At 48.7% G+C, this 25,810-nt stretch overlaps 3 protein-coding genes and 1 pseudogene across 12 annotated transcripts; 1 reads left to right on the forward strand and 3 right to left on the reverse strand.

The window, feature by feature from the left end:
* Window positions 1–358: 358 nt before the first annotated feature.
* LOC120691155 (equilibrative nucleotide transporter 3-like) lies at window positions 359–1,764 on the reverse strand. Of its 2 annotated transcripts, XM_039974158.1 has the most exons (6): window positions 1,453–1,764; window positions 1,299–1,363; window positions 1,033–1,188; window positions 792–935; window positions 582–668; window positions 447–495 (listed from the first exon to the last, which is right to left on the reverse strand). In XM_039974158.1, exons 1-5 carry the CDS (start codon window positions 1,457–1,459, stop codon window positions 651–653), a joined length of 390 nt encoding a protein of 129 aa, XP_039830092.1. In that variant the 5' UTR covers window positions 1,460–1,764; the 3' UTR covers window positions 447–495; window positions 582–650. The 2 variants fall into 2 exon arrangements, with proteins under 2 accessions (XP_039830081.1, XP_039830092.1); XM_039974147.1 differs by having other exon boundaries at window positions 359–935.
* Window positions 1,765–7,740: 5,976 nt separating this feature from the next.
* On the reverse strand, window positions 7,741–11,042 carry LOC120691165 (equilibrative nucleotide transporter 3-like). 8 transcript variants are annotated; one of them, XM_039974168.1, is made up of 11 exons: window positions 10,853–11,033; window positions 10,140–10,753; window positions 9,915–9,977; window positions 9,719–9,823; window positions 9,427–9,582; window positions 9,185–9,328; window positions 8,985–9,090; window positions 8,720–8,895; window positions 8,481–8,641; window positions 8,120–8,378; window positions 7,741–8,037 (listed from the first exon to the last, which is right to left on the reverse strand). In XM_039974168.1, exons 2-11 carry the CDS (start codon window positions 10,320–10,322, stop codon window positions 7,930–7,932), a joined length of 1,461 nt encoding a protein of 486 aa, XP_039830102.1. In that variant the 5' UTR covers window positions 10,323–10,753; window positions 10,853–11,033; the 3' UTR covers window positions 7,741–7,929. The 8 variants fall into 8 exon arrangements, 5 of the variants coding, with proteins under 5 accessions (XP_039830102.1, XP_039830111.1, XP_039830132.1 ...); XM_039974177.1 differs by having other exon boundaries at window positions 10,140–10,766; XR_005682140.1 differs by having other exon boundaries at window positions 7,862–8,037; window positions 8,120–8,268; window positions 8,379–8,641; window positions 10,853–11,035.
* A 642-nt stretch (window positions 11,043–11,684) lies between these two features.
* LOC120691199 lies at window positions 11,685–18,599 on the forward strand. Of its 2 annotated transcripts, none has more exons than XM_039974226.1 (6): window positions 11,685–12,801; window positions 12,985–13,118; window positions 16,746–16,854; window positions 16,955–17,081; window positions 17,185–17,248; window positions 17,806–18,519. In XM_039974226.1, the coding sequence occupies exons 1-6, from the start codon at window positions 11,797–11,799 to the stop codon at window positions 18,197–18,199; spliced, it is 1,833 nt and encodes a 610-aa protein (XP_039830160.1). In that variant the 5' UTR covers window positions 11,685–11,796; the 3' UTR covers window positions 18,200–18,519. The 2 variants fall into 2 exon arrangements, with proteins under 2 accessions (XP_039830160.1, XP_039830152.1); XM_039974218.1 differs by having other exon boundaries at window positions 11,687–12,882; window positions 17,806–18,599.
* Window positions 18,600–19,190: 591 nt separating this feature from the next.
* On the reverse strand, window positions 19,191–22,203 carry LOC120691213 (annotated as a pseudogene).
* Window positions 22,204–25,810: the final 3,607 nt, after the last annotated feature.

The following is a 25,810-nucleotide window of genomic DNA, read 5'->3' on the forward strand; positions in this document are numbered from 1 at the left end:
AAATCTTTTTTGTCCTTTGATAACAACACAAACTTTGAGGTCCTATCAGTCAACAGTCAACTGCAGAAATTCAGATAGTTAACTACCAAGGGCCCAAGCTGTGTGAACCAGTATCTTCAGCTAAAAACCCTGGGAAGATCAACACTTTATAGATCAGGAACATGTCCAATGCATAGTCTATGTTCTGCAGTAGCAGTTGCTTGGTGCTCAAACGCTCAACACATGCAGGGTCCTCGTCAGACTGAAAAATTCATACAAATTTTAGTTTCAATGGATTAGGTAACAACCATACAAAACTTGCTGCCAATTAATACAGTACCGTTGGATTTGAGCGATTTTGGATTTCACCAGCAGCAAGATTGGCAGTGACCATCAGAGATCCCTCCGAAGCTGCTTTTGAACGATAGTACTTCACAATTGGCAACTTAGGGAAGATGAAAGCATATAGCAGAACACACACCAGCACAAAGAAGCACAATATTGAGGAGAAGAGCACTGCATAAATTTTCAAGCAAGTAAATATATCAGATACAGGTCAACGGGTGCAAATGTATATTTATCCATAGTTATCTCTAACATACTAGCTCCTTTGCTAAGTCCATCTCGGGAATTCTCGAAAGCTGCTTTTGTTACCAACCTCAACGCAGAGGTTATCGCTCCTGATGCAGCTAGTCCAGCAAAGAAGGATTGAAAATAATAAAACAAATTAACCAACAAGCTGCACTGCAAGTCAATATTCAAACTGTGTTTCTTGAATCTTCCCAAAGAAACAAAATTCTTCCGAAATGTACCTGGATGAACTCTGGGCACATCAGAGAGAGATCACCCGTCATCCCACCTTGAACATGACCATCAGCAACCCCAAAAGCAGCGGCAATGATACATATGCCAATAAAGGGTGCCATTCCATCTCTTTCTGAAGTTGCAACATTCAGCTGTAACGTATGAGAACAAATTAGTGAACATGTGAGATATAGTACAACAATTTAGCTGTTCAAACAAGAACATGCCAGTGCAATCAGTTATGCTTACAATGGTTGCTGCAAATGAGCTCAAGAAGAACAGAATGTACCCCGCCAAATTGCGCATCCTAGTGTTGACTTTTGCTTCATGATATGTGAATATTGCGGTTGTGGTGAGGATGAATGGTTGATATGTCAGTGTAATAACTCTAGTGGGGTGGTACTTCTGCATTCAGAAAGCATAAAATCTGTTAAACAGAACATCCTTTTGTCTCAGTAATTTTGACATAGTTGGAGAACTAAGAAGAGAACGACAGTACTGCATGCAGTTCATACCTGTTGAACCCAAAGAGGCATCCATTTCCCAGAAGCCAGCATATGAAAATCCCCCAACATTTTCCCTAGGATCAGTATACCATTGTTGCAGAAACCAACTTGTTGTAAGTTAAGAGATCACCAGAACCATTTCACTACTAGAGCTAACGCAAACCTGACATTTGCAGAAAACGAAGGGTCTTCTTTCTCGTATACCATATTTTGTGTCACTTTGATGGCCCTACGGATAAAAAACAAGAGGCATTGAGTGAAAAGGATCACACAAGTGCTCTTTTATGGTGCACAATACTACCATTTGGTAGTATGTAGTATAGGAAATATCAAACCATTCATTAGAAAGGATAAGATTGTCATCGGCAACTTAATATAAATTGAGAAGAATTTTTAGTTTTCTTTTTGCATTTTAACCCCCCTCCCTCTCGTGCATCTGGCGCCGATCGCATCCGCCGCCGCCCGTCGAAGCCACCGGGACCCATCCAGGCCGCCGCCCGCCGGCCACAAAATCGGGACTCCGAGCGACGCCGGCAACTCATTCTTGCGCCACCGCGGGCCTTGCTTCGCGCGTTTCCACAAGCGCCGCCGAGCGCCGTCGTCGGCCTCCTGGTAGTGGGCGTTCGTGCTGCGGCCTCCTTTCCGGACGTCCTCCTACACCGATCGTCATCATCGCCGCCAACCATTACCGCGCGTAGGACTGTGGGCGACGCCAGCCAGCGCCGTCGGCCTTCTGGTTGTGGGCGTGCGCCGCTGCGGGTGCTCGCCCCCTGACGCTCGCTGTAAGTGATCGATCTCTGCATGCTGTTGTCTTTGGTCATGCATACGGTCCATATGGATCAATTTGTTCTGATTTGTGTGTCAATTAAAACTCTAAAAATTATGTCAGTTTAACAGTATTCTTGATAAATCGTCAATCTCACTAATGAGTAAAACAAGGGATGCTATTGACAAATGAAGTTGATTGATTACAGCGGGAGTAGTATCACCTTGCAGTTCAGATATGTTACAAAACCAGCACAAAAAATCACGGTTTAGCTCTCCTCTCTCTTTGTTCAGTCATATATGGTACTCTCATGGTTGAACTAACATTTTCTTACCCCATGAAGTGATTTTCTGACGTAATTTGAGGCTTGAGTTCTTTCTTGGTGTCTTGGTCAAGGCACCATGAAGTAATTACTGAATGGAATTTTTTACTCCAGATTGCTGATCTACTTATCAAAATTCAATATGGCTTTTCCATTTAACTAGATAAATACCCTTTTGCAGCTTGCTGTGATGTCAGCCTTCCAGTTTGTTGTGATAACTGATAAGTCTCCTTGGACATTACCAAGATTTTTTTTGAACGAACGGCACTCGACGAGTGCGTTTCTATTAATATAGCAGAAAATACAAGACTATGGCCCTGGGAGGCCATAGGCAGGGAAACAGAAAAGAAAAGAAAAAAGCAACTATATTCACCCGGTTGGATTGGGACATCAACGCGGGGTACCACTCATATCCACCCAACAGCGTCAGCCCCACACATGAAGACGACAGCGGAGAGAAACGAACCGCATCTCCGACCCACGTACCGTACCCTTGCAGTCATCGAGACTCCGACATGATCCGGAGCTGGTGAAGGAACAATGGAGGCAGACGCCTTCATTGGGCGTTGCAACAAAGCAGGACCTATCTGACGGGATGAGAAATACCGAGTCCGAGCAAACCAAACGCGCGGGGGCCTCGCCACATCCGCCGTTGGATGCCTCCTCTCTCGTGCGCGGGGGCCTCGCCAATCCCGCCACAACTCCATGCTCGAACTCGTTCCTTAAGTTGCCGTCGAGATAGCGAGCATAGCCGCCCCGCCTCCAAGGAACTTTACCAGAACAACAGACCGTCGCCGTGGTCTCAACTTCAACACGTAACCTCCTCCCGCACGAAGCCGCCGCAGATCAAGGTTGTCACTTGTGCCGTCTTCCAACGTTGTACCGCATCGAATAGGCTCAGCCATGTTGACCTACTCGCCGCGATCCGCTACAGGCCGAGTCGTCTCCCGAAGCCGTTGCCAAAAGCGCCGTCCTCCAAACGCTGTCCCACACCGAACCGACAATTGCGAAGCAACGTCGGCCGCCGTGGTCCGCTGCGAGCAGCCGAGCGACACCCAAGGGACGATCCTTGATCACCAACAGATAGCCGCCTTGACATGTGGTAGTCACACCCTTTAGCTTGTCCCACGACGGAGTTGCCAGCACCGGTCGAGGCCGCCAAAGACAGTGGGCCGGCCAAGCTGCAAACCGAGCGGGTCTCAAGAGACAACGCCTCCAAGGATGGTACAATGCCAAAGGCGCCGCCGTTGCTCGTCTAGAACTAGACAGGGTTTTCACCCAGAGACCTCGTGCAGCAGGAATGAAGCTCCAAAAAGACGCTCCCAACAGGGAAAGCGACGTCCGAGAACGCCGCCGTCAGAAGGCTTTCGCCCAGAGCATTCATCCCTGTTGCACGCGTGCGATGTAGGAGACAGCACCACCGTCCCGGCCATCCCAACCGGGCAACGCCTCCGCCGCACCCCCACGAGTCATTGTGCAGCAATGTCGCTCCTCTGTCGTCCCGCTCCACCACCGGCCGACGTGCAGCTCCCTCCGCCGGCCGCGCGCTTCGCCGGCCACGCGCCCAGCACGGCTTCCGCCGGCCGCTTGCCTCGCCGGTCGCGCGCCCAGCACGGCCTTCGCCGACCTCGCGCGCAGGGCCTTCCACCGGCCGCACCTCTCCGGCCGAGCACCTCACCGGCCCGCGCGCCTCGCCTCGCCGTCCCGTGCGCCGCTGGCCGCACGCGTCGCCGGCCGCACACCTCTGCCAACCGCACGCCTCGCCGCACCCAGGGCCTCCTTCGCCGGCCTTATGCTTCGCCGGCCGCAGTCCTCGTCGGTCTACGCGCCGCGCCCGCCGCCCTGACCGAAGCCGTGCCCAGCTCCACCGCTGGGCGACGGATCCAGCCACGGGCAAGCCGGATCTGGGGGCGGAGAGGCCGGGTCCGGCCGCGCACGCCGCCGTCGTGGCGAGCTGGTCGCCGTCCTCCCCTCTTTCGATGGCGTCCGCGCCGGCCATCTGTTTCGAGGGGGAGGAAGGGAAGGAAGGGATGGGATGCTCCCCGCCGCCGCCATCCCGGGGTTCGGCCGGACTTCCGGCGTCGCCCTCCGGCGGCGGCGAGGTGGGGAGGAGGGGGCGGCGATTGCCGGGGGAGGGGGTCGCCGCCCGAGTCGCCCTACGCGGGGGACGACGCGGGGGCTTTTTCCTCGAGCCTAGGCTCGCTAGATACATTACCAGGATGGTACCAAGGAACAAACTGATTGTAAATCTAGATTACTGACCATGGCTCGAGAAGTAGCAATGGAGGAAATGATGGAGTGATCAAATTTCATATTTAGTTTTGCAGCTCGACCATATATATCTTCTGCGGCTGTAGGAACTTTGGGTTTTTCAGACATATATATACAGCTTGTGAATGTAAAAGATGCACCAAATTTATGTTTTTCTTAGTTGGTGCCCAATGTAGCCAATCTCATACAGTCTTGTGGAGAGTATGATACTGAGAATGTTCTGTAGTATTAGTTTATCTCTGCTAATACACTTTGTAATTTGTTTACCCCTTTCCATCAATGAAATGGACCCAGGTCGTTCTATCCATCGTAATAACTCTTGTGTTATGCATGTGTGCAATGTTTGCATGTGCTGCCAAAATTTTTTATGGGCATGACTGAACAATTCACAATTTTACTACCAATACAGATTATTTTGATAAAGCAAATGCATGTGGCCACATCCTCAGCTAAGATGGCGAGATATAAAGCATACAAATGCGCCCAGAATAAATGAGCAGGGCGAGGGAAATAATCTTATATGCTTTGCCTGGACAGCTGAGACTGATTGCCTTCATTTGGAGAAAGAACATTTGACTTTTTTTTATGGCAGAACATGTGACTATTTGCCCTATGCTGTACACTTTGTTTCATTATATCCAAAGATAATTGTCTTACAAGTAAAGTAAACGGCTTGTTCAAATCTATTACATCAAACTCCACCGATGGAGTTAACAGTGCTTGAAAATATTATGAAATCTGAATAATTGTCTCTCACTTTTTTAGGGAAATAATTGTCTCTTTCAGCCAGAAAATATGATCTTTTGCGCCATAGTTCAAACATCACAAACTTTCTTTATAATATATGAGCCTAATGCCAAGTCTTTCAGTACTTAACAAAAAAGAGACAGGCAAACCTGGGTTGTATCATGCATGGAGGAAAATGGAGACAGGCATTTCTTTAGCTAACAAGAAAGAAAAATGGAGGAGAAACCAGGTCGTCTCTCCTACCTATTGCCGCTGTTCCCTATAATTGCCAGGTTGGTTCAAGCACGTAACACGGTTAACTAGGCCATTTGCCTTTGCAACAAGGCCTGAGTGCCTGACTAACTATCGAGGACAGCATAAACATAGACAGGGGCATGTTTGAGCAGCCGTGCAGGAGCACGCCCAGTTCGATCACCACATCTTACGGCTCCTCCCAGGAGATCCATCACCTGCCGCAGCACGACGCTGCGCTCTGTACTGAACGAGGACTGGCCTTAGCCTGCTACTATGGCACTCATCAGCACGGCGCGGCGTTCGACGGGGACGAGAGTTACAGCCGTAGAGGTCGAGCACCGAGGGGTTCCAATCCCCGACGGCGAGCGGCGGGGCGTGCGCAAGCCGACTCTGCGGGAAGGTACGGTCGTACGGATCCGCGAGCCGAGCGGTGTCATTCCCGCCGGAGGCCACGGGTCGCGGGGGCCGCGGCCGCCAAGGAGTCGAGCGCTAACAGGGGCCGATCTGAATCCCCGGCGGACAGCGGCGGGGCGTGCGCAGGCCAATTCCCCGGCGGCGGCGTGCAGACTACAGAGGCCATGGAAACCCTAGGCGCCGAGCCAAACAGCCTGCTAGGAGCTCGTGAGATGGGAAAAGATAGAGAAGAAATAAACATGAACAAAAAAAAGAAAGAGAAAGAAAAATAATATAAATGAATGGGTATCAATAATCATTCCCGTATTACCCTTATACTACCTATATATACTACCTCATACTACTAATCAATCTTTGAGTAGTATAGATAAATCTAGACCGTACGATATTTATATACGAATCCTTTTCAGATAGTAGTATATGGTAGTATTGTGCACCGTAAAAATCCTCTCACACAAAGACATGCACAGAAAACTAGCACTTGGAACTCAAAGACTACTTACCAGGATGGCATCTAAGATGAGGATCTGTGCATCAGCCATAGAAAAGCTAGGGATGGAACAAAGAGCAGGCTAGGAAAGGAATTAACAAGGAAGAAGATGCTACACTCAGGTGATGACTGGTTAGAGGTTAGATGAACCAAGAGAGAATACTCTGTCTAATCTAGGCCATCACATGGAAGTATTATACAGATGCTTGCTTTGCTTCATATGTTGACTCCGGCAGATGGGATCACAATCACATCCGCATGACGCCGAGCAAAGAAAATTTGGTTATAATAAAGATGTGTACCCATTGTTCAGTATGGCAAGTGGAAGTATTTTAACCTTTTGAGTCTCGGGCCTGGGGATAAAAGAAATACAGTTCGTGGAATCATTGCAATATTTTTTTTGAAGGGTCGTTGAATTCGAATCAATGCATGGACTAAGTTACACCGATATGTCACTGAAGCAGCGTATCGCATATCCGATATGTATCTGGGCCTCGTTTAGATGCAGGGTGTAAAATTTTTGAAAAAGAATTTTTCATATTTAAAATATTAAATATAAATTAATTACAAAACTAATTACAGAGTTCGTCTGTAAATTATGAGACGAATCTAATAAGCCTAATTAATTTGTCATTAGCACATGTTTATTGTAGTAATTTAGTGTCTCATTATGGTCTAATTAGGCTCATTAGATTCATCTCGTAATTTACAAACAAACTATGCAATTAGTTTTCAGATCTACTCCTTTTAAGGTGACTTAGATCTTGTATTTGCGTAAATCACTAGTGTTGGGCTGCCTATGTTATGTCTATCGATCCTTTTAAACTTGTTCACAATGTTCGCAATGCCGAATCATTTGTTTGTTTTGTAGATTAAATTGTTCCGTGATGTTGATTTATTTGTTCGCAATGTTTTGTGATGTGTAATATTTTGTTCGCCGCATTATTATTTGTTCGTCATATTTCTTTTTGTTCGTATTGTTAAAATATTTGTTCTCGTATGTCAAACAGGTGAATTACATGAATGCAATATCTAAGTCACCTGATGAGGAGACAAATCCGTTAGTTTTTTATTTTGTCTAGATTTAATACTTCATGCATGTAAGATTCCTATTCAATGTGATAGTTTTGGAATTTTGAATTTTGCAACTAAACACGGCCCTGATATGGATACGTGTCCGATACACCCCGGATACGTATCATCGGAGTATCTTATCTGAATTTTTATTAATTTCGCGAATATTTCTTTTGAGGCCTTATTTTCGCAAATATTGGATACGGCCCAGTCCATAAGACACCCTAAGCCTCCGTGAAAAAATAGTCAACAACTAAAACGAGATATCAATTGCGATCGAGTTGTTTGCATGGTTGACCCGTGGAAAAAAAAATAGTTGGCTTCACCATCCTTTGCCTATGAGCCACAACCAATCAGAAACTGCGCCAACAAATATGCCTGCCAAGAGGAAAAGTACCAGCAGGTTCCCTAAGGCATTTTGTTCTGGACCCTGCAAAAGCAAAAGCATGTACATTCCTTCAGCAATGCACAGTTGAAACATCCATGGTGGCTCAAAATGTTCACAAACCAACCTTGTAGCCTTTGGGGGCCTCAGTGAGGACGCAGACAGTGAGATGTCCATTGCTCAATCCAAGAAGGGACGTTAACATGATCATCCAGCCCTGATCACCATACTTTGCAGTGAAGTAGAACGCAGGGATGAGCAGGAACCTTGAGATGACTGCGAGTAGTAGCCCCTTTCTAGATGTCAGCTTGATTTGCTCAATCAGAGGCAGGTATCTTCCGATTAGGTCCGACACATTAAAGCTTGCGATTAAGACAAGCACATACCTGAATGAAAGCACTGATCAATCACCACTATCATACATGATTTTGCAATGACGAAGAGGTGAACATAGTCAGCTGCATAAATAAATTGAAGTAGGTTAATACCAAGAACCCAAACTATGTGACCCAGTGTCTTCAGCCAAAAACCCTGGAAAGATCGATAGTGTCAGGATATAGATCAAGAAGATGTCCAGAGCATAGTCCATATTCTGGTGCAGCAACTGCTTATTGCTTAATCGTTCAGTGTGAGTAGGACCTTCTTCAGCCTGATCAATCCATCAGAAATTCTGCATTTTGAGATTCTTTTTCCAACTGAAACAAGGGTTTGTCACTTAAGTGCATACCAATGGATTTGAGTGACTTTTGATGCCTCCAGCAACTAGGTCAGCAGTGACCGTCAGGGACCCCTCAGACGCCGCTCTTGAACGGTAGAATTTCACAATTGGCAACTTAGGGAATATGAAAGCATAAAGTAGAACGCATAGCAGCTCAAAGAAGCATGATATTGAGGAGAATAACACTGCCACCAAATATGCAGTTTATACAGATGCATCAATAACTGTGGCTTTCATAAAACAGTAAATGGAACTATAGTTATTATAAACATACTAGCTCCTTTGCGAAGCCCATCTCTGGAATTCTCAAAAACCGCCTTTGTGAAGAACCTCAGTGCCGAGGTTATTGCACCCGATGCAGCTAAGCCGGCAAAGAATGACTGCACGGTAAGTTTATAATAACTAATAAGCCAATCCTGACCAAATGATTGTAGTAAAAATTGACGTCTTAACCTTGATTATATAAAATGGTACCTGAACGAATTCTGGGCACATTAGGGACAGATCACCAGTCATCCCACCTTGAACATGGCCGTCTGCTATGCCAAAAGCAGCAGCAATAATGCACACACCAACGAATGGGACAATTCCACCGCCTCCTGAAGATAAGACATCCAACTACCCCAGAAAAGAACAAATGACGTTTGGTATAATGTGTTTGCAGTTTAGAACATGTATGAACCAGTAGGCTGTAATCACTAATCAGCAGGACTTACAATAATCACTCCAAATGAACTCAAGAAGAATAGCATGTATCCTGCCAAGTTCCGCAACCTAGTGTTGACCTTTGCTTCATGATACGTAAATATGGCGGTTGTGGCCAGAACAAAGGGCTGATAGGTGAGAGTTATAATTCTAGTTGGATGGTACTTCTGCATTCAGAAGGTATAATTTGATAAACTACCTATATGAACCAGTAAAAATTCATGTAAATTTGAGTTTTTTTTTTTGAAAAAAGAAACATCTAGGAAAAACTGATGGAAGTAACAGGCATGCAGATATTCATACCGGGAAGATGTATGTGTAGTAATCTTCAATTGTAAGCATCCCATTGAACCCAAACAAACATCCGTTTCCAAGAACCCAACAGATGAAAATGCCCCAAGACTTTCCCTGTTACCAGGATTCCGGTAATCCAAACACAAATATTCAGCATGTGAAAAATACTGAAAACATCTCTTTAGCGAGAACAACCAGCACAAACCTCAGTTTTATCAGCTCCAGTGTCTCTGCCATCATACTCCATGCCTAATTCACTCTGACGGCCCTGGAGATCAATAATAAAAGCAGTGGAAAAAGTGGCAAGACTTCTTTCAAAAAAAAAGAGTGGCAAGAGTAAAATTGGTACTCTGGTAGCATACAGTCACATACGGAATACCATTTATATTAAGCTTTGAACCATGTACTTAGGAAAACTGAGGGCACTCACAGGGATTAGGCTGTAAGACGAAGAGTCGGCCATTGAGCACAACGGCGAAGAAACGTCTATCGAAAATGCCAAAAGGATACACCAATAGAACAGACGAGAGAGAGAGAGAGAGAGAGAGAGAGAGAGAGAGAGAGAGAGAGAGAGAGAGAGAGAGAGAGAGAGCAAACTAGGAGGGAGTAACATTAAAGAAGCAAATGTCACTCTCGCTGTGGAAGGTTAGGTGATCAAGAAGTTGGTGTTTACACGCCTAAGAGAACATGGAAATATTATATCTGTACTGGGCTCGCGTGTTACCACCACCAGCTGGGACCACACTCACATGAGCCGAGTCAGGAAAAGAAAAATATCTTCTTCAAGAAAGCGATCCTTCAGGCTTCAGGAGCAAGAAAAATGCTCACAGACTGAGAACTGAGAATAACCATGAAATGCACAGATGAGTCGAGACATTAAGTTGCAATTCGAGAAGCACGTAAACAGCATTCCTGGCCTGTTCAACAAGAAGAGGTGCAAGCTGCATTCTTTCTGCTGTGGTGGTGCATCTCTGAACCTGTTCTCATGTTTCCTAGTTGCTGTGGTGCATTTCAAACTAATATGTAGCCGTGGCACGGAGGAAGCTGGATCAGAAAGCTGAATTACTGTCAAGCACCGGACATCAGGCAAAACTTCATAGAGGGCGAGGGGAAAAGGAGAGCAGAGTCTGCCGGAACAAAGACCTGGAAGGAAGCCCGGATCTGGGGGAGACCCTGCCCCCCAGGCCCAGGTTCGCCCTTGCAAAGTCAGCCGCGCCGGCTGGAGGGACCTGGGGACAGGGAAGGGACAGAGAGGAGGAGCACCCCCGTCGGCCGTCGGAGAATATCCTTCGGGGGGCTAGCACTCAGGCGCTGGCGGCTGGCCATAGTAGGGGGAAGCGAACTCGACGTGCCTGTTCGGTCGGAAAAGTTGGAACGAGCATGGTTTGGGCTGGACATCTGGGTTTTCTCTGCGAGCAGCCCAATTCGATGGGCTCTTCCATTTTGAATGGAAGGGGCCTTCGATCCGGCCGAAGAATGGCCCGAAATTACGGCCCATACAAAATGGATTCGAATCAGGAAACTCTTTAATCCCGTCACCGTTTGATCCAGTTAATCGCCGATAAATGATTCCTCGAACAAGAAAAAGAAAACCCCATAAATGGTTCCTCGAGAAGAAAAGGATCCCCCCATCAATGCACCATCGTACAATCTCGGCCACCCGATCTTAATCCACCGGCCGAGCCGCACCCCGCGCCGCCCACCCATAACTTCCTACTGCTTTCGAATCGGCGGTAACTGCCCCGTTAAAGCCCTCGCATCCGACGCTGTGCCTCTGACGCTGTCAGGGAGCGGGCCCTGCCTGCCCGCGCACCATCCACAGTGGAAAGAGCAAATGAAAAAGAACAAATACACTGTTTAATACTATAAATATACTATTTGGCATTATAGATAAAGAGAGCGTGAAAATGACGAGGGAGCAAATTTGCTCTCGCTCCCTCCGCTATGGTCAGCCTTAACCCCACCACACCCCGCGCCTCTGTCCCTCTCCCCGAGCCAGTACACACGCACCACTTCCCCGCCACGCTCCGATCTAGCAATCCAATCCCGACCCCGCCGACTCGCCGGAACCCTAGCCCGCCGCCGCCATGCCGCCGCGCCGCGGTAGGGGGAAGGGGAGGGGGAGGGGCAAGCCGAGGGCGAAGGCCGCGGAGCCCGAGCCCGTAGAGGAAGCCGTCGAGTCCGAGGTCGAGGCGGGGGACGCGAAGATGGAGGAGGAGGGGGCCGCAGCCAAGAGCGAGGACTCGAAAGAGGAAGAGTCTGGGAGCGACGCCGAGTCCATGGATGCGGAGGCCAAGGAGGAAGCCGGGGAGATGGACGCCGAACCTGAAGCGAAAGCCGGCGAGGCCAAGGTTGAAGCGCCAGCCGCGGAGACGGGGGCGAAAGCTGAAGCCTCCGATGCCTCGGATGATGAAGGCGAGGAGACTGGCTCCGAGCACGAAGCAGATGCCAAGGGTGCTGGTCCGAAGGAGAAAGCGGAGGAGTCTGACTGCTCGGATGAGGAGGAAGGCGCCGACACCGACGGAGTGAGTGGAGAGGAAGCCGCTGAGACGGGCGGCGAGAATGAGGAGGCGGGGGACGACTCCGACACCGAAGGTGATGCTGCGGAGGAGTCCCCTCCAGCATCTCCTCCTTCACGCGGTCGCCGCCGTAAGCGAGCGGCCACTCCGGACCCAGCTCCGGATGATGATGAAGCGGAGGAGGAGACCCCCACGCCTTCGCGCCGCCGCCGCCGGCGGAAGTCGGGGGAGCGTGGTGACTCACCGCCGCCACTGCCGGACCACCTCCGGTGCCGCCGAAGTGATGGGAAGAAGTGGCGCTGCATGGGCCGTGCCCTCCCAACAGTCAGCTTCTGTGAGTACCACTACGCTAAGGCCAACAAGGGCAAGAAGCTGCCAGCGGATGGGGAGATCCTTGCTGTGGCTCTCCAGAGGCAGAAGAACAAGAGGAAGGGTAGGAAGAGCATTAATCCACCGGCGTCCCCTCAAGCAACTACAAGTGACCATCAGACCAGGGATCTCCCGAATGGACTGATGACAATCTCTCCAGGTAGCAGTGGACCTGCAGCACTGTCGTCGCCTGTGACAACGAAGGTTGGTGTAGAAATTCCTGCACCGATTCGGCGGTGCTATCGTTCCAAGAATGCTGAGCCATTGCCTATTGGTCCTGTGAAGGTCATTGAGCTAATCTTTGATTGTTCACGGTTGTTAGTTTAATATGTGTTGTTTAGTTCTATGTTGTGCCTGTGCTTTTTATTGATGATTGTGTGGTGTTAGGTTGTTCCTCGTGCAATGAGTATGACAAAGTCAGTACCGAGAACATGTCACCGCTGTGGCTTGACGAAGGCAGCGCGTGTTGCCAATTGCAAGAACTGTGACAAGAACTTCTGCAACAGCTGCATTAATAAATGGTTAGATTTTATTTGTCTGATGTTGCTTTTATTTGCATGCTTACTTTGGTTGCATATTGCTGCATCAGGAAGTTATGATTAAGTTACGTGTAGCAATGTTTCAACTTTCAGGTGATGAGAACTTGGTTGATTGCAATTTGATAATTAGGAGATTGGCACTTTGAGTTTTACATTTCATGCTATTTAGCTTGTTGGTGGTTGGATAGGTGTACCTAAAGGATTGACATGCCTTTTGTTGACAGCATGAATTATTTTCCTGTGTGCATGTGTAGCTGTGGATCATCGGTTTTATCTCTCTGTGGTGTGGTGCTGGTACATATTTTTACTGATTATTAAAGAGGAGGGAGTGGATATGTGCATATGTAGCCTTATTAATGGGGTTCTTGAGCGGGTCGATAATGTAAAGAGGGGTAGAGGTAAACCTAAACTGACGTGGGATGAGTCGGTTAAGAGAGACCTTAAGGATTGGAATATCTCTAAAGAGATAGCTTTGGATAGGAGCGCTTGGAGACTAGCTATCAATGTGCCTGAACCTTGAACTTATTTCTTTCGGGTTTCTCTAGCCTACCCCAACATGCTTGGGAAAAAAGGCTATGTTGTTGTTGTTGTTGATGATGATGAGCTTTGCTTGTTTATCTCTAGATTTTCATGCTATTCTGTGCTTTATTTTGCATATACCTGGGAAGGTGAGATAAATTGGACTAGATAGCCAGCAGTATATGATATTTTTGTTTATTCTGGTTTTGCTTTTGCTTATTATGATCTGAGCTTGAGATAGGGAGCACTCATATTACATTTTGATAGGGAGCACTCATATTACATTTTGTTCTGAGATTGTTTCAAATAGTGACACTGTTTGCATGGGGCTGATTAATTTGTATATTGGCTAATCAGTATCTGATGTGAGGACCCTCACTATGCCTCATTTCCCCAATTACTTTGGATTTTTTTATACCTACATATCTCTATACATATTTGTGGATACTGCCTAGGAGATTTGACTTAGATTTATCCTTCAAAATTTATGTGAATTTGTGAAATCAATTCCATGTACTGTTAGTGAATGGGGCAAATATGTTGCCATTCCAACATAGATAATGTCTCATTGGTGCTTTCACCGTTCTATAATATATAAAAACTGCTGTTTGATAGATAATCATAGATAGGAAAAGGGCAGGATAATATAAATTTTAGATTTACTCAATTTGATTCCCCTAAAGGAGTGCCAACAATTCAACTTCCCTAAAAAAATGAATCTGAATTCTATAGGGCACTGAAGTGGAAAATATGTCTCTCACTGAAGCAGTATGGTCTTTCCGCATATTAATGTTTTGACCCACGTATTTATCCCTGTTTTATGGCTACTAATCTTCATGAACACAAGAGTGGGCTATGGGTGCTGTACTCTTATTTACCACTAAGCACCCTTTTTTGTGATATTATTGTGTTTCCTTGCTTGTTAGCATTTGAATATTTAGGAATTTATCACTCCTACCTTCTATGGGTTATGTATTTTTCAATGCTTATTTTTCCCTCAAGCAGTGTGCATCCATAACTTAAAGGGCTAACCTACTGGGTTTCTTTAGACTACAAATGGCTCCTTGATCATTAGCATGTTAGTTTCTAACGCTAATTTAACAAAATTTGTATTGCTTAAGCTCTAGATCCAAAGTACTTGATCCCAACCGCCTCCAGAATAATTAGCTTGTGGACTGTTATTGTGACTTATCCATGGTTTTTAAGGTGTCGCCTAGGCGTCCAGGCGCTCGAGCAATCCTGGGCGTCCTGGACGCCTAGCTAAAATGCAGCAAGAGAGAGGGAGGGGAACCTGGGGAAGAATGGAGGGGGAAATAGCCCCGCCGCGTGCTCCGCCGCCAGCGCGCGCGTCCCGCCGCCACCCTCGCGCGCGTCCCGCCGCCGCGCGTCCAGCTGCCGCCCGCGTGTACTCCGCCCCGCCGCCTGCGTGTGCTCGGGCGCCTGCTCGGGGAGGATAGGGTTGGGCGCAGGATTGGGGCCAGGGCACCACCCTTGCCTTCTCCGGCGGCGGCGCTGCTGCTACAGAGGGAGGGAGGAAGGGGAGACGGAGGGAGGGAGGGAGACGAACGGTGGCGGCGGCGGTGCTCGTGAGTCACGGTAGCATATAGAAGTAGATAGGGGTATGTATGGTGGGCTGACTTAGTGGGCTGGGCCAGTTGAACCTTTCAGCCCAGTCCCTTTTCCTTCCTTTCTCCCCTTCTCCTTTTTCTTTTTATTTTCTCTGGTTCCTGCTGCAATCGCTTACTTCCTTGATGGTATGGCGTCGCCTACCTCGCCTAGGCGCAATGTTCAAAAAGGCGCTAGGCGGTTTCTAGGCGGTGACCCACCGCCTAGAGCCTAGGCGAGCCTAAGCGAGCCTAGGTGTTTCAAGGCGGTTTGCTAGGCGGTGCCATATACATACGTATACCTTGTCATATACATCATATACCTCTAAAAAAAGAAAAACAGATGACAATTAAGCCTTGAGTTAAAAAATAAGCCAATCAAAGCAGCCCAACAACCCAGCAGCCCAACAACCCAGCAGCCCACCTTATCCCCTCCCCTCTCCTCCGGCCCATCCGGCCCAACAGCCCACCTTATCCCCTCCCCTCTCCTCCTCTCGTTCCCTTTCCGGTCTTCCCGACGCCCCTGCCTCCGCTCGTTCCCGCCGCCGCCGCCTCCTCCGCGCCTCTGCTGCCAGCCTTCCTCCTCCTCCGCGCCTGCCCCTACCTCCTCCTCCGCCGCCGCCGCCCGTCCATACCTCGGCCGCCGCCCGTCCCCTGCTTTCTCCTCCGCCGGCGCTCGTCCCTGCCTCCTTCTCCTCCCTCTGCCTCCTCCCTCGCCGGCGCCGCCTAGGGGTCCGCCTACCCCCATAGGCCAGGCGGGAACCCCTCGCCTAGAGCCTAGTCGCGCCTAGGCGCCCGCCTAATTCCGCCTAATTCCGGAAGGAGTCTGGTCGCCTCGCCTCGCCTTACCGCCTTAAAAACAATGGACTTATCAGTAATGTGGCTACTCAGCACATGTTTGGAGGGAGAACTACTCTAGGAACTTTATAGGGAATGTTTCAAAGTCAAACTAAATCAGTTAACCTTATGGATTACAATCATAGTCTCCCCTCTCCCCTTAGAGAACATTAGTAAAATTATTGAAATGTCAACATCATCTTCTATACATAAACATATGTGTGAAGTGATTTATCATCTTTGATTTTTTTACTCTTCGTACATGAATGTACCATTTTATGTACTTTTCTTTGGAATGCCTACAATAACTTATCTGCATTAACTTAGTTAATGGCGGTGCGTGCGTGGGAGTTACAAAGTGTCCACAAAATCTAGTGACTATATAGAATTAATCACTCAATAAAGCTACTCAGTTGCTGAAGATTCTTAATGGAGAATTGCAAGCTGATAAATAATCGCTCAACTTAGATTTGCGATGACTTGTGAAAGTGGAAATTACTCCTTCAGTGGGCGATGTTCAGTTTGCATGCATTGTCTGACTTTATGTCAAGTGATGGTTAATCAGATCTCAAATCCTTGATACACCCATTTGTGTGGTTCTAGTAAATTCAGGTTTAGTAAAATTTTGTGCTAACTGTTTGTACACTAGGTATTCTGCGATATCCAGGAAGGATATAAAGATCTGCTGTCCAGTTTGCCGTGGTCTCTGCAACTGTAAAAAATGTGCCCTTGTTAAAACCAAGGGTTCAGTGTGTAAGGTGAGCTTTCTTTTTATATTTCGTCAGGTTGTGTGCAATTTGACAATGCCATTTTATTGTTGTATTTATTTTTTGGTGTTTATATATCTTGGATCTTCAGGAATCACCAGGTGGGGAAGGGAAGATACTCAGCATAAAAATTTCCAACCATCAGTTTTACAAGCTCTTACCTGTAAAACTTGACCAGGAACAGCTTGATGAAATAGAATTAGAAGCTAAAATACAAGGTTTGTTTGTGCTCCCTCCCCCCCCCCCCCCCCCCACCCCACACACACACAAAATCCGGACCTCTGTTGTTCTAGTGTGACCTAATTGTCTACTCTTATTTAGGGACAAAAATATCTGATGTCCGAGTCCAGGTTGCTGAAAATGGCCAGAGTGAGTCACTATACTGGTAAGCTCTAATCTCTTATGCTTCTATCTGTGTATGTAAACTTGTAACATGTCTTTCAGTCTAATCAGTTTTGTCCCTTCATTTAGTATTATTATGTATACATATGTTGAGGATGACATAAATCAATCTTGCCTTGTCTGTGTGTGTATATATGAACTGTTACTCTGTTAGATATTTCTTTGGTCATGCAAATGTAAGTCTACGTGCTATTGGTTAGCACTACCTTAGTACCATTATTGCTCCAGATCTCAGTTATTTTCACCTGTTAATGCTGTAAAACAATTCAACCCTATTACATTTTCCTGTTATCTAACATTAGATGTGCTGAAAGAGTTATGGTACCCTTGTAATGCTTTTGAATTGAAGCATCTATATTGAATCATCCTAGGGGAGAGCTCAGTTTTTTTTTTTGGGAATTTTTTTATGATTTACGCTCATTTGTTTACCATACTACTTGTATTTATGATGCCTTCTCGTGTATTTGTTAATTGTCACTGCCATCCTGTTTAAATTTCTAATTTAACCAGATACTTATGGAGTGTTCATTTTGAAAGCAGCAATGACTGTAAGCTAGCAGTGAGCCAATTCCTGAGATGCTGCCCAACATGCCCATTTAAGCTGTGCCTTAGCTGCTGTCACAAGATACGTGAAGGAAACATGTCGGACAGCACCCCTGAAGATAAATTCAAGAACAGGTTGCTTCAACAAGAGTCTGTCCATGAGGATGGCAGTATTACTTGCCCTTCAATTGAGCTTGGTGGCTGCGGTGACGCGCTGCTGAACTTGATATATGCATCCCCTTCTGGGCAGTCTGAAGAGCTAAGTTCAGAAGATGAACTAGATGCTCCAGGCAATCATTCTGGAGTGAAGGATGCTCAGGTTCATAGCTCACCTGTACCAGAGAGTAATGGAAGATTATCTGATGCCCAGACGGAAACAGTGTCCACATGATCTCCCAAGATGTAGCTCTTGTTGCATGTATGCATTCATCTTTCAGGTTAGAGCACAGCCTGGAGAGGTGTATGATATGGTCAGAATCTGGTAGAGGGTAGGTTGCCTGATTTAGCGAGATTATCGGCCTATAAGGCCATTGATTTTAGCTGTGACATGGGGATTTTTAATCTTGTGTTCATGTTCATCTTTGATCCGGAAATCATTATGTCAAACATCGTTGTACATATGGTTATGGCTTTACTTTGTCATTGCCGAGAGATGGAATGGTTGTTTGTACCGCCCTTAATTATGGATATTCTGTTGCTGGCTATTTGTCATGTGAGGGTGGTTTCATGTTTGTTCTGCCATGCGACTCTAATACTCTATGCATAAAGTTTAACACTGCAACTAGTGAACATGCAAGATTTTATATGGTCGCTCACGTCTTCTAGATTTCTGATGTCTGAATGTACAATCGCTTCACTCGCCAGGTTTCACTTTGCCGGTGAGTTTCTTTTGAGAGGCTTTCATGGCTGCTGGCTTAGAATATACTCTCTCTGTTTTAAATTACAAATTATAAGTCATTCCAAGAATTTTGGAAAGTCAAAGTTTTTCAAGTTTGACTAAATTTATATAATAAGATAATAATATTTATAATATCAATTAAGTATCATTAGATTTTTTGTTAGCTATATTTTATAGTGCACCTATTTGATGTCGTAAATCTTCATATTTTTTTCTATAAATTTGATTAAATTTTAAAATAGTTTGATTCTCCAAATTTTTTGAAATGACTTATAATTTGGAACGGAGGGAGTAAAGTCGTGGGATGCTGCGGCAGGTGGCTGGGAGCTGCTGGAGGGAAGAGCTGGGGGAAGTGCCGAGCTTAAGCAACCTACCACAGCCGCACGGAGGCAAAAACAGTTCAATTTCATCTCAATTATGCATCACAATGGAGCCAGCAACAGGGTTTACGTTTCGGTCGGAAAGACCGAAATTTTGGTACTTTTTCCCGTTTTCGCTACTCATCGGGAAGCGAATTTCGGTCCGGAAAATAGGTGATTTCGGTTTCAAATTCAAAAATATGAAAGTCAAACTTTGGTAAAAAAACGAAATTCGGAACAGTAAAAACGAAATGGTGAACCCAGGCCAGCAACGCATCAAGCTCGTCTACACGCGTCCGAGGCTGGCCGCGTCTGCTAAGAAGTGGCCGAACGCCGCCCGCGACGAGCCGCCGGCCTTGCAGGCGACGGCCGCGGCAGCCCCGTGCGCCGCCACCCGCGCCCGGAGCCGCTCCCCTTCCTCGGACTCCATCACCAACCTCACCTTGGCCTCCACCTCCTCGGCCGTGACCAGCCCCTGCTCACACCCACCCATCTCCACGCCGACCCCGGCCTCCTCCACCATGACCACCTTGTTCAACTTCTGCTCCCCATACATCGGCCAGCACAGCATCGGCACGCCGGCGGTGATCCCCTCCAGCGCCGAGTTCCACCCGCAGTGAGTCACGAACGCGCCCGTCGCCCTGTGGCGGAGCACCTCCACCTGCGGCGCCCAGTGCTTCACGACGAGGCCGCGGCCCTCGGTGCTCGCCAGGAACCCGTCCGGCAGAAGGGCGTCGAGGTCCACGTCCGCGCGGGGATCGAACAGCCTCTGGGTGTCGCCGCGCAGAGGGGCTCGCACCACCCACAGGAAGCGATGCCCGGACTTGTGCAGGCCGACGGCCACCTCCCTGAGCTGCTCCTCCGAGTGGGTGACCGCGCCGATGCTCCCGAAGCAGAGGAACACGACGCTGCGCTCCGGCTGCATGTCGAGTAGTACTGCTAATGGATCGGATAATATTTGGAGTTTTTGGATTGGTTTGTTATTTGAAATTATTTGGATGGGAGTTAATAGGTTTACAAGACAAATGTGTTGATATGGAATGGGTTTGCTAGCGAATCGGGTTGGGTTGGGTTGGAACGGGTTTACAAGACACCCCTTGACCGCCGCTGATGAAGAGCGCGCCTTCCAGCTCCGGCACCGGCGACCACCTCGGCGGTTCCGTTGGCGAGCCGAGGCCGTTGAGGTGGAAGAAAACAAGGGTGTCCCAGTCATCAGGACTCGGCAAGCCAAACAAGGCGAGCTTGTCTCCACACACACTACCACCAGCCGCGCGTTCAGAAGCGCCTTCCTGTTGACCATGCCGTCATCGTCCTCCTCCACGATGAGCAGGGGTCGGATGCTCCTGCCAAACTCATCGTCGCCCAGGTGCACGGTGAAGAGGCTCAGGTCGATGTCCAAGGCGATGATCTTGTCCCCGAACACCACGATCTGGTCGGTGGCTCCTATCCCGGCATGAGCCGTCCTCGCGTGCTGCCAGTCATCGCTCCCGACTCGCCAAACAAGCAGCCGGCCAACAATGTCGTTGGTGCTGACGAGGAGGCAAGCCTTGGGCGATGATACTGGAGCTGTGAGTGTGCATCAGAGGAGATCGATGAAGTGGGCCACGCGGGCGGCCGCCTTTGCTAATACCGATGATGGCGCGCACCGACGCGTCGGCCACGTACGCCGACACCATCTCGCTCAGGTTCGCCGGTGAGGAGGCCGACCCCGACGACGACGCCACGGACCGGAGGAGGCGGCAGACCTCCTCCTCGCGCACGGCGCGGAAGGACCAGACCCGGCGCGCGGGCGCGCGCTGAAGAGCTCCATGCTGAGCTGCCGCCACCTGTCGTCGTAGGGCGCGAAGACGAGGCGTAGCTGCCCTCGCCGAGCAGGATCTTGCCCGTGGGGCTCATGGGCCGCGTCGCGAAGGCGATGTCGTTGGCCCGCATGATCTCGCGCGCCACGTCGGCCGACAAGGCGACGAGGACCGGGAGCTCACAGAGGCGGAGCATCATGAGTGAGCCGAGGCGCCGCGCGAGGTCGCGCATCGCGTGATGCGGGAGCGCGCCGCCGGCGAGGTGGTGGGATAATATTGAATAATTATTATATAATTATTCACGGCAATCCCACGAGAACAACCTATGGCAACTCAACATATGGTGGGTTGGGTTGGACTAGGTATAATTTGATTTGTAATGAGGTGGGGTGGAGTAAAAAAAACATATTTATTTTGGATGGAGGCGGAAATGGGTTGGATTCTTGCCCATTAGCAGCGTAGTGTCGAGCCACGCGAGGCACTCGCGCTTCTCTTTCGTCGTCTCGGCGCCGCCGCCAACGCCCGCGACCAGCGGCCCGACGTAGTATACCGGAGGCGTCCTGCGCTCCCCGCCGCCGGGAGGAACCTGCGGGTCCCTGAGAGCTCCCACCGCGCGAGCCTCCAGCGACTCGAACGTGTTCGCCAGGATGCCGTCGGCGGTCGGGCTCCGCGTTCCGGCGCATCGCTTCCATCATCGCCTTGTACACCTAGCTCTCCGGGTCCAGGAGCGTCTCGCGCATGAGGTGCGACGCCGGCATGGGAGGGACGCCGTGGAATTCGATAGGGGCGCGGGCGTCTCCGAGCTCCTTGAAGCTCGGCTGTCCTTCCGCGCGCATCCAGGGAAGCTGCAGGAACATGGCGACCGCGGAGGCATTGGAGGCGAAGAAGGTGTAGGCCGGGACCCCGAGCTCCCTGGCGACGTCGAGCGCGGCGATGGAAGGCGCGTCGATGACCACGGCGTGGACGCTCCGGGGAGGCAGGGAGCAGAGGAACTCGCGGAGGCGCTCGTTGTAGCGCCTGACAACCTCGAGGTACCAGAGGATCGGCTCCCCGCCGTAGTCCGCGACGGCGGGAGGGTCCTGGATCCGGGGGAGCCTGCGGACGGCGGCGGACGGGCGGGCGGCGGCGACGCGGTCAACGGCGGCTGCCAGCGCGGCGTCTTGGTCCAGGGTGAGGTCGATGAGCGCGGCCGTGACGGCGTAGCCCTCCTCCAGGAGGACGTCGGCGAGCTGCATCATGGGGACGAGGTGGCTGACGAAGAGGCCCGGGTACAGGACGATCGTCTTCTTCATGGCTTTTTTTTTTTCTGGCTGTTTCGCTGTGCTCGATGCTAGCAAGCTCTATGCACAGCTCGTGGCTTTCGGGGAGAAGAAGGTTGATGATTTGTTTGCCAAACATTGGAGTGGATATATAGAACTAGTGGCATGCTAATCGAAAATGGTCACGTGCTAGATAAGGTGATGAAATCACTTGTTCAGATATTTGTCCGGTGATATTTGTTGGGATCACTCTATGCCTCATGTTTCTACAAATCATGTGAGATTTGAAGGTTTCTTCCTGTCGGCGAGCTAGATGCCTTGGACCGGAGCCACTGCAAATGTTCAGCAAACAGATCGGCTAGCACATGCGGGAGCACTGGCTCTGCCACCCAAGAAGGTCCCTCATGACGTCGGCAATGACGGCCGGCCAGGGCCAGGGGCACCGCACGATGTGCAGAGTCCATGGCGTAGAAGCCCGGCGCCTCCTTCGTTGTCGGAGACGGCGATCGCTGCGGCGTGCGCGGAGCTACGGCACACGACGAGGGCGCGGCGCCTGCGGCCAGCGTACCGCGAGCTTGGCGTACCTGGCGGACGGTGGCGCGGGGCTCTGAGTCTGCACGGCTCATCGTGGCGCGAGTTGTTGTTGTTGTTGTTATTATTATTATTATTATTATTATTATTATTATTATTATTATTATTATTATTATTATTATTATTATTATTATTATTATTATTATTTCGAGCAGAGGTTATGGACGGCCGACCATTCGCCGCACACGCCATGGGCGACTTGAAAGCATCCGCGGCGTCAAGCGTTGCGGCCAGGGAGATGGATGTGTCCTCTGAAATGGAGTAAGCGGTCCAACAAGTTTTTCTTAGGCCAGCCATGGAACACACGGAGACCAAGCGCGGCGACGGCGGCCGGACCTGGAGCGGCACGCGGCCTCGCCTGCGCTGGCCGCGGCCGCGGCGTGTGACTACAACGCTCGTTGCGGCGGCGGCTCGCAGTCGCAGGCAGGGCCGGCGGCCGCCACTCAGCCGGGAGAAGAAAGAGGAGACCGAGAGAAACGGGCCGCACGTCAGGGCGAAACGGGCGGTTTTTTCCTTTTTATATTTTAAAAAAATTAAAATTTCAAAAATATATGTCGGTTTTGGAAAATTTCAAAAATATACCCCGGTCGCCCTATGGGGGGCGATAGGGCTCAAATGTAATTTTTTTTCTTCAAATTTGCAACGAAGTCCCTGGAGAAAAAAAAAGAGGGGGCCTGTCGCCCACCCCAGGGGCGACAGGCCCTGTCGCCCGTTGGGGGGGCGACAGGGTCCTGTGTGGCCAACAAAGCCTATTGAATTTCATAAAATTCCTCCAGCGTCCGAAGATTTATTGTGATATATTTGCAGAAAGATTTGGAAATCGAGTTCGAATTATCATGAAATTTACGGAAGGTGTCGGATGTCAATTTTGGTGGGCGATGCGGCCTCTAAAGGATGACACTAGAGAAACTACTTTTCATGTGATTTCGAACTATAAACTTTTTTGTCAGCGCGGATGTCTGGTAGATGCAGATTTCACAAACCTATAATGATTAGAAACTAAAAACGAGATCTCGAAGCAATTCGGACGATTTCGATTATCATTTATTTGTACTTATTAGTTACTTCTACCAATAGAGCTTAGAAGTTCGAAGTAATAATTTCTTGGTTGATTTTATCCTTAACCATTTCTTTTTTTTTTTGACACGAGAAACTCAACATGAATCCACTAATTGCTGCTGCTTCCGTTATTGCTTAAACCCTGGCCACCATTCGCCGCCATTCCCTTTGTCATTTGAGACTAAAAATTCAGAAAAAAAGAGAGGAGTGACGAGAAGTAATAATGTGAACCACTAAATTTTACATCATAATACAACGATAATGAAACACACATCACACATGCAGTGGCATGTCAGAACCCGTTGCAAACTACGGTAAACAGATTCCGGACTAACCTAACATGCCTTAGGTAATTTAAAAAAAAACAGAATAAACACAATGATGAAGCATATCACTAGCACTAGGGTAGTCCTAGTAGCCGTACCCCCACGTAGCAAACTGTGTTGAGCCTTCTCCGCAGTATCCACCCATTGCAGGTGGTGCAGGCGGTGGTGCCGGAGGCGCATGGCCCTTCTTCTTGTGATAAGGGCAGTTGCAGTAAGGAATAGTGCATGGTTCATCCTGTGAACTGGCTGCATTGCTGGTATCATCAACTTCGTCGTCTTTGTTAGCCTCGCTCACTTTCTCATAATGGTTCACCTTACATTCCAGATCAAAGATCTTTATCTGGAGGTACTCGATGAACTCCTGAACAGAATCAATTGGTGCAGGATCTACCCACCTAGTAAAACCACAGTTTTCTGGAGCATCGGAAGACTGCAAAACAAATTCCAGGTAAGGTGTCTCCTTGAAGATAAAGAAATGAAACAACCAAGTATTACCCATGCGTGTGGACATTTAAAGAAACGCCGACCGCCATCCATCCCGTCGGTGCACATCTGCACTAAGCAGTCCTCACCATGTCTGCATTTTGGCCACGGTTCTCTACGGTTATCGTATTGTCGAAGAGGAGTTTCATTGGTAAATTCACTCTTGTGCTGTGGCGGAAACTCAAACACTGGTTCCGGAAAGGAATCAGGTCCAAGAGGCCCCTCCCATATTATGGGGTCTCCCTTTCTTCCCCCTTTTTCTTTCCCAAAACCATAGTAATTCTTCCCGCTAGACCCACCTCCAGACATTGGATATACAATAAGCTTTGGTGTTTGAGTGGTGCTGGGAGTTCACAAACTGGTGAGTATTTATAGGCGCACAAAGGTCTGATAACCGGAGTGTGGAGTGTAAATGAACATGAAAAGCCTATAGTATTCGCACGCTCCATAGCGCTCACTCGTACCACTTTAAACACGGACACGACCTCTCGTTGCTCTTGATTTGTACCCTCGCACGCTCAACACCGCTCACTCTTCCCACTTTAAACAACGACACGATGTCTCACTGCTCATGACTTCAGCACTTGCACGCTCTACAGCGCTCACTCGTGATTATTGCACTGCCCCGACATATCCCATCGCCCGGAACACTGCAGGGCACCGGCCTAATCGTCATAATTTCACTACTCGATGCATCTCTGTGCATGCAGACTCACAGCACTGCATTACTGCCGCTCGGTCGATCGCGCCTAGATGCCGCCTTCCCCACTACACGCCACAGACCTTCGCTGTAGAATGACAGGTCCGTCGTCCTCGCCAGAGAGAATGCTTTGAAGGTGAGCTGGTGTGGTTGCCGTGTTGTCACATCTTTTTGAAATATTGGAAGAGCACTGCTATTAGGTTGTCGTCTTTTGTCACGTATGTCTAGGCAAACAATGCGACATTTGGGAAACCTGTGATCGCCGTGCTGAGCTTTTTAGCAGCAGACCCTGATGTATTTCTTAGTTCTTAATTCTTATCGTTATATTAATGTGTGTTTTTTAGTATTCTAGTGACATGAAAAGCTCCGAAAATATTAAGGAAAAGTTCAAAGATTTCATAGACTCCCGGCTACAACTGCAAATTAATGGTAAAGGCTACAACACACAGAGTTAAGCTCTTAACTTAAAACATAAACAACTAATTGCAGTGGCATGTGCACGCGACAAGATAATTTCTTGTTGCATCT

This window comes from Panicum virgatum, chromosome 2K (genome assembly GCF_016808335.1).
Source record: "Panicum virgatum strain AP13 chromosome 2K, P.virgatum_v5, whole genome shotgun sequence".
NCBI lineage: Eukaryota > Viridiplantae > Streptophyta > Magnoliopsida > Poales > Poaceae > Panicum > Panicum virgatum.

Bases quoted from the DNA above. Each gene is read 5' to 3' on its own strand.
- LOC120691155 (XM_039974147.1), bottom strand. The intron at 1,189-1,298 runs GTATGAACTGCA...TTCTGAATGCAG, and splicing joins TGCCTCTTTGGGTTCAACAG to AAGTACCACCCCACTAGAGT. The intron at 936-1,032 runs GTAAGCATAACT...CATACGTTACAG, and splicing joins GCTCATTTGCAGCAACCATT to CTGAATGTTGCAACTTCAGA.
- LOC120691165 (XM_039974168.1), bottom strand. From the start codon at position 10,322: ATGTTACTCCCTCCTAGTTTGCTCTCTCTCTCTCTCTCTCTCTCTCTC. The intron at 9,978-10,139 runs GTGAGTGCCCTC...ATTGATCTCCAG, and splicing joins CGTCTTACAGCCTAATCCCT to GGCCGTCAGAGTGAATTAGG. The intron at 9,824-9,914 runs GTTTGTGCTGGT...TCCTGGTAACAG, and splicing joins CTGGAGCTGATAAAACTGAG to GGAAAGTCTTGGGGCATTTT.
- LOC120691199 (XM_039974218.1), top strand. From the start codon at position 11,797: ATGCCGCCGCGCCGCGGTAGGGGGAAGGGGAGGGGGAGGGGCAAGCCG. The intron at 12,883-12,984 runs GTCATTGAGCTA...GTGTGGTGTTAG, and splicing joins TGCCTATTGGTCCTGTGAAG to GTTGTTCCTCGTGCAATGAG. The intron at 13,119-16,745 runs GTTAGATTTTAT...TTTGTACACTAG, and splicing joins AACAGCTGCATTAATAAATG to GTATTCTGCGATATCCAGGA.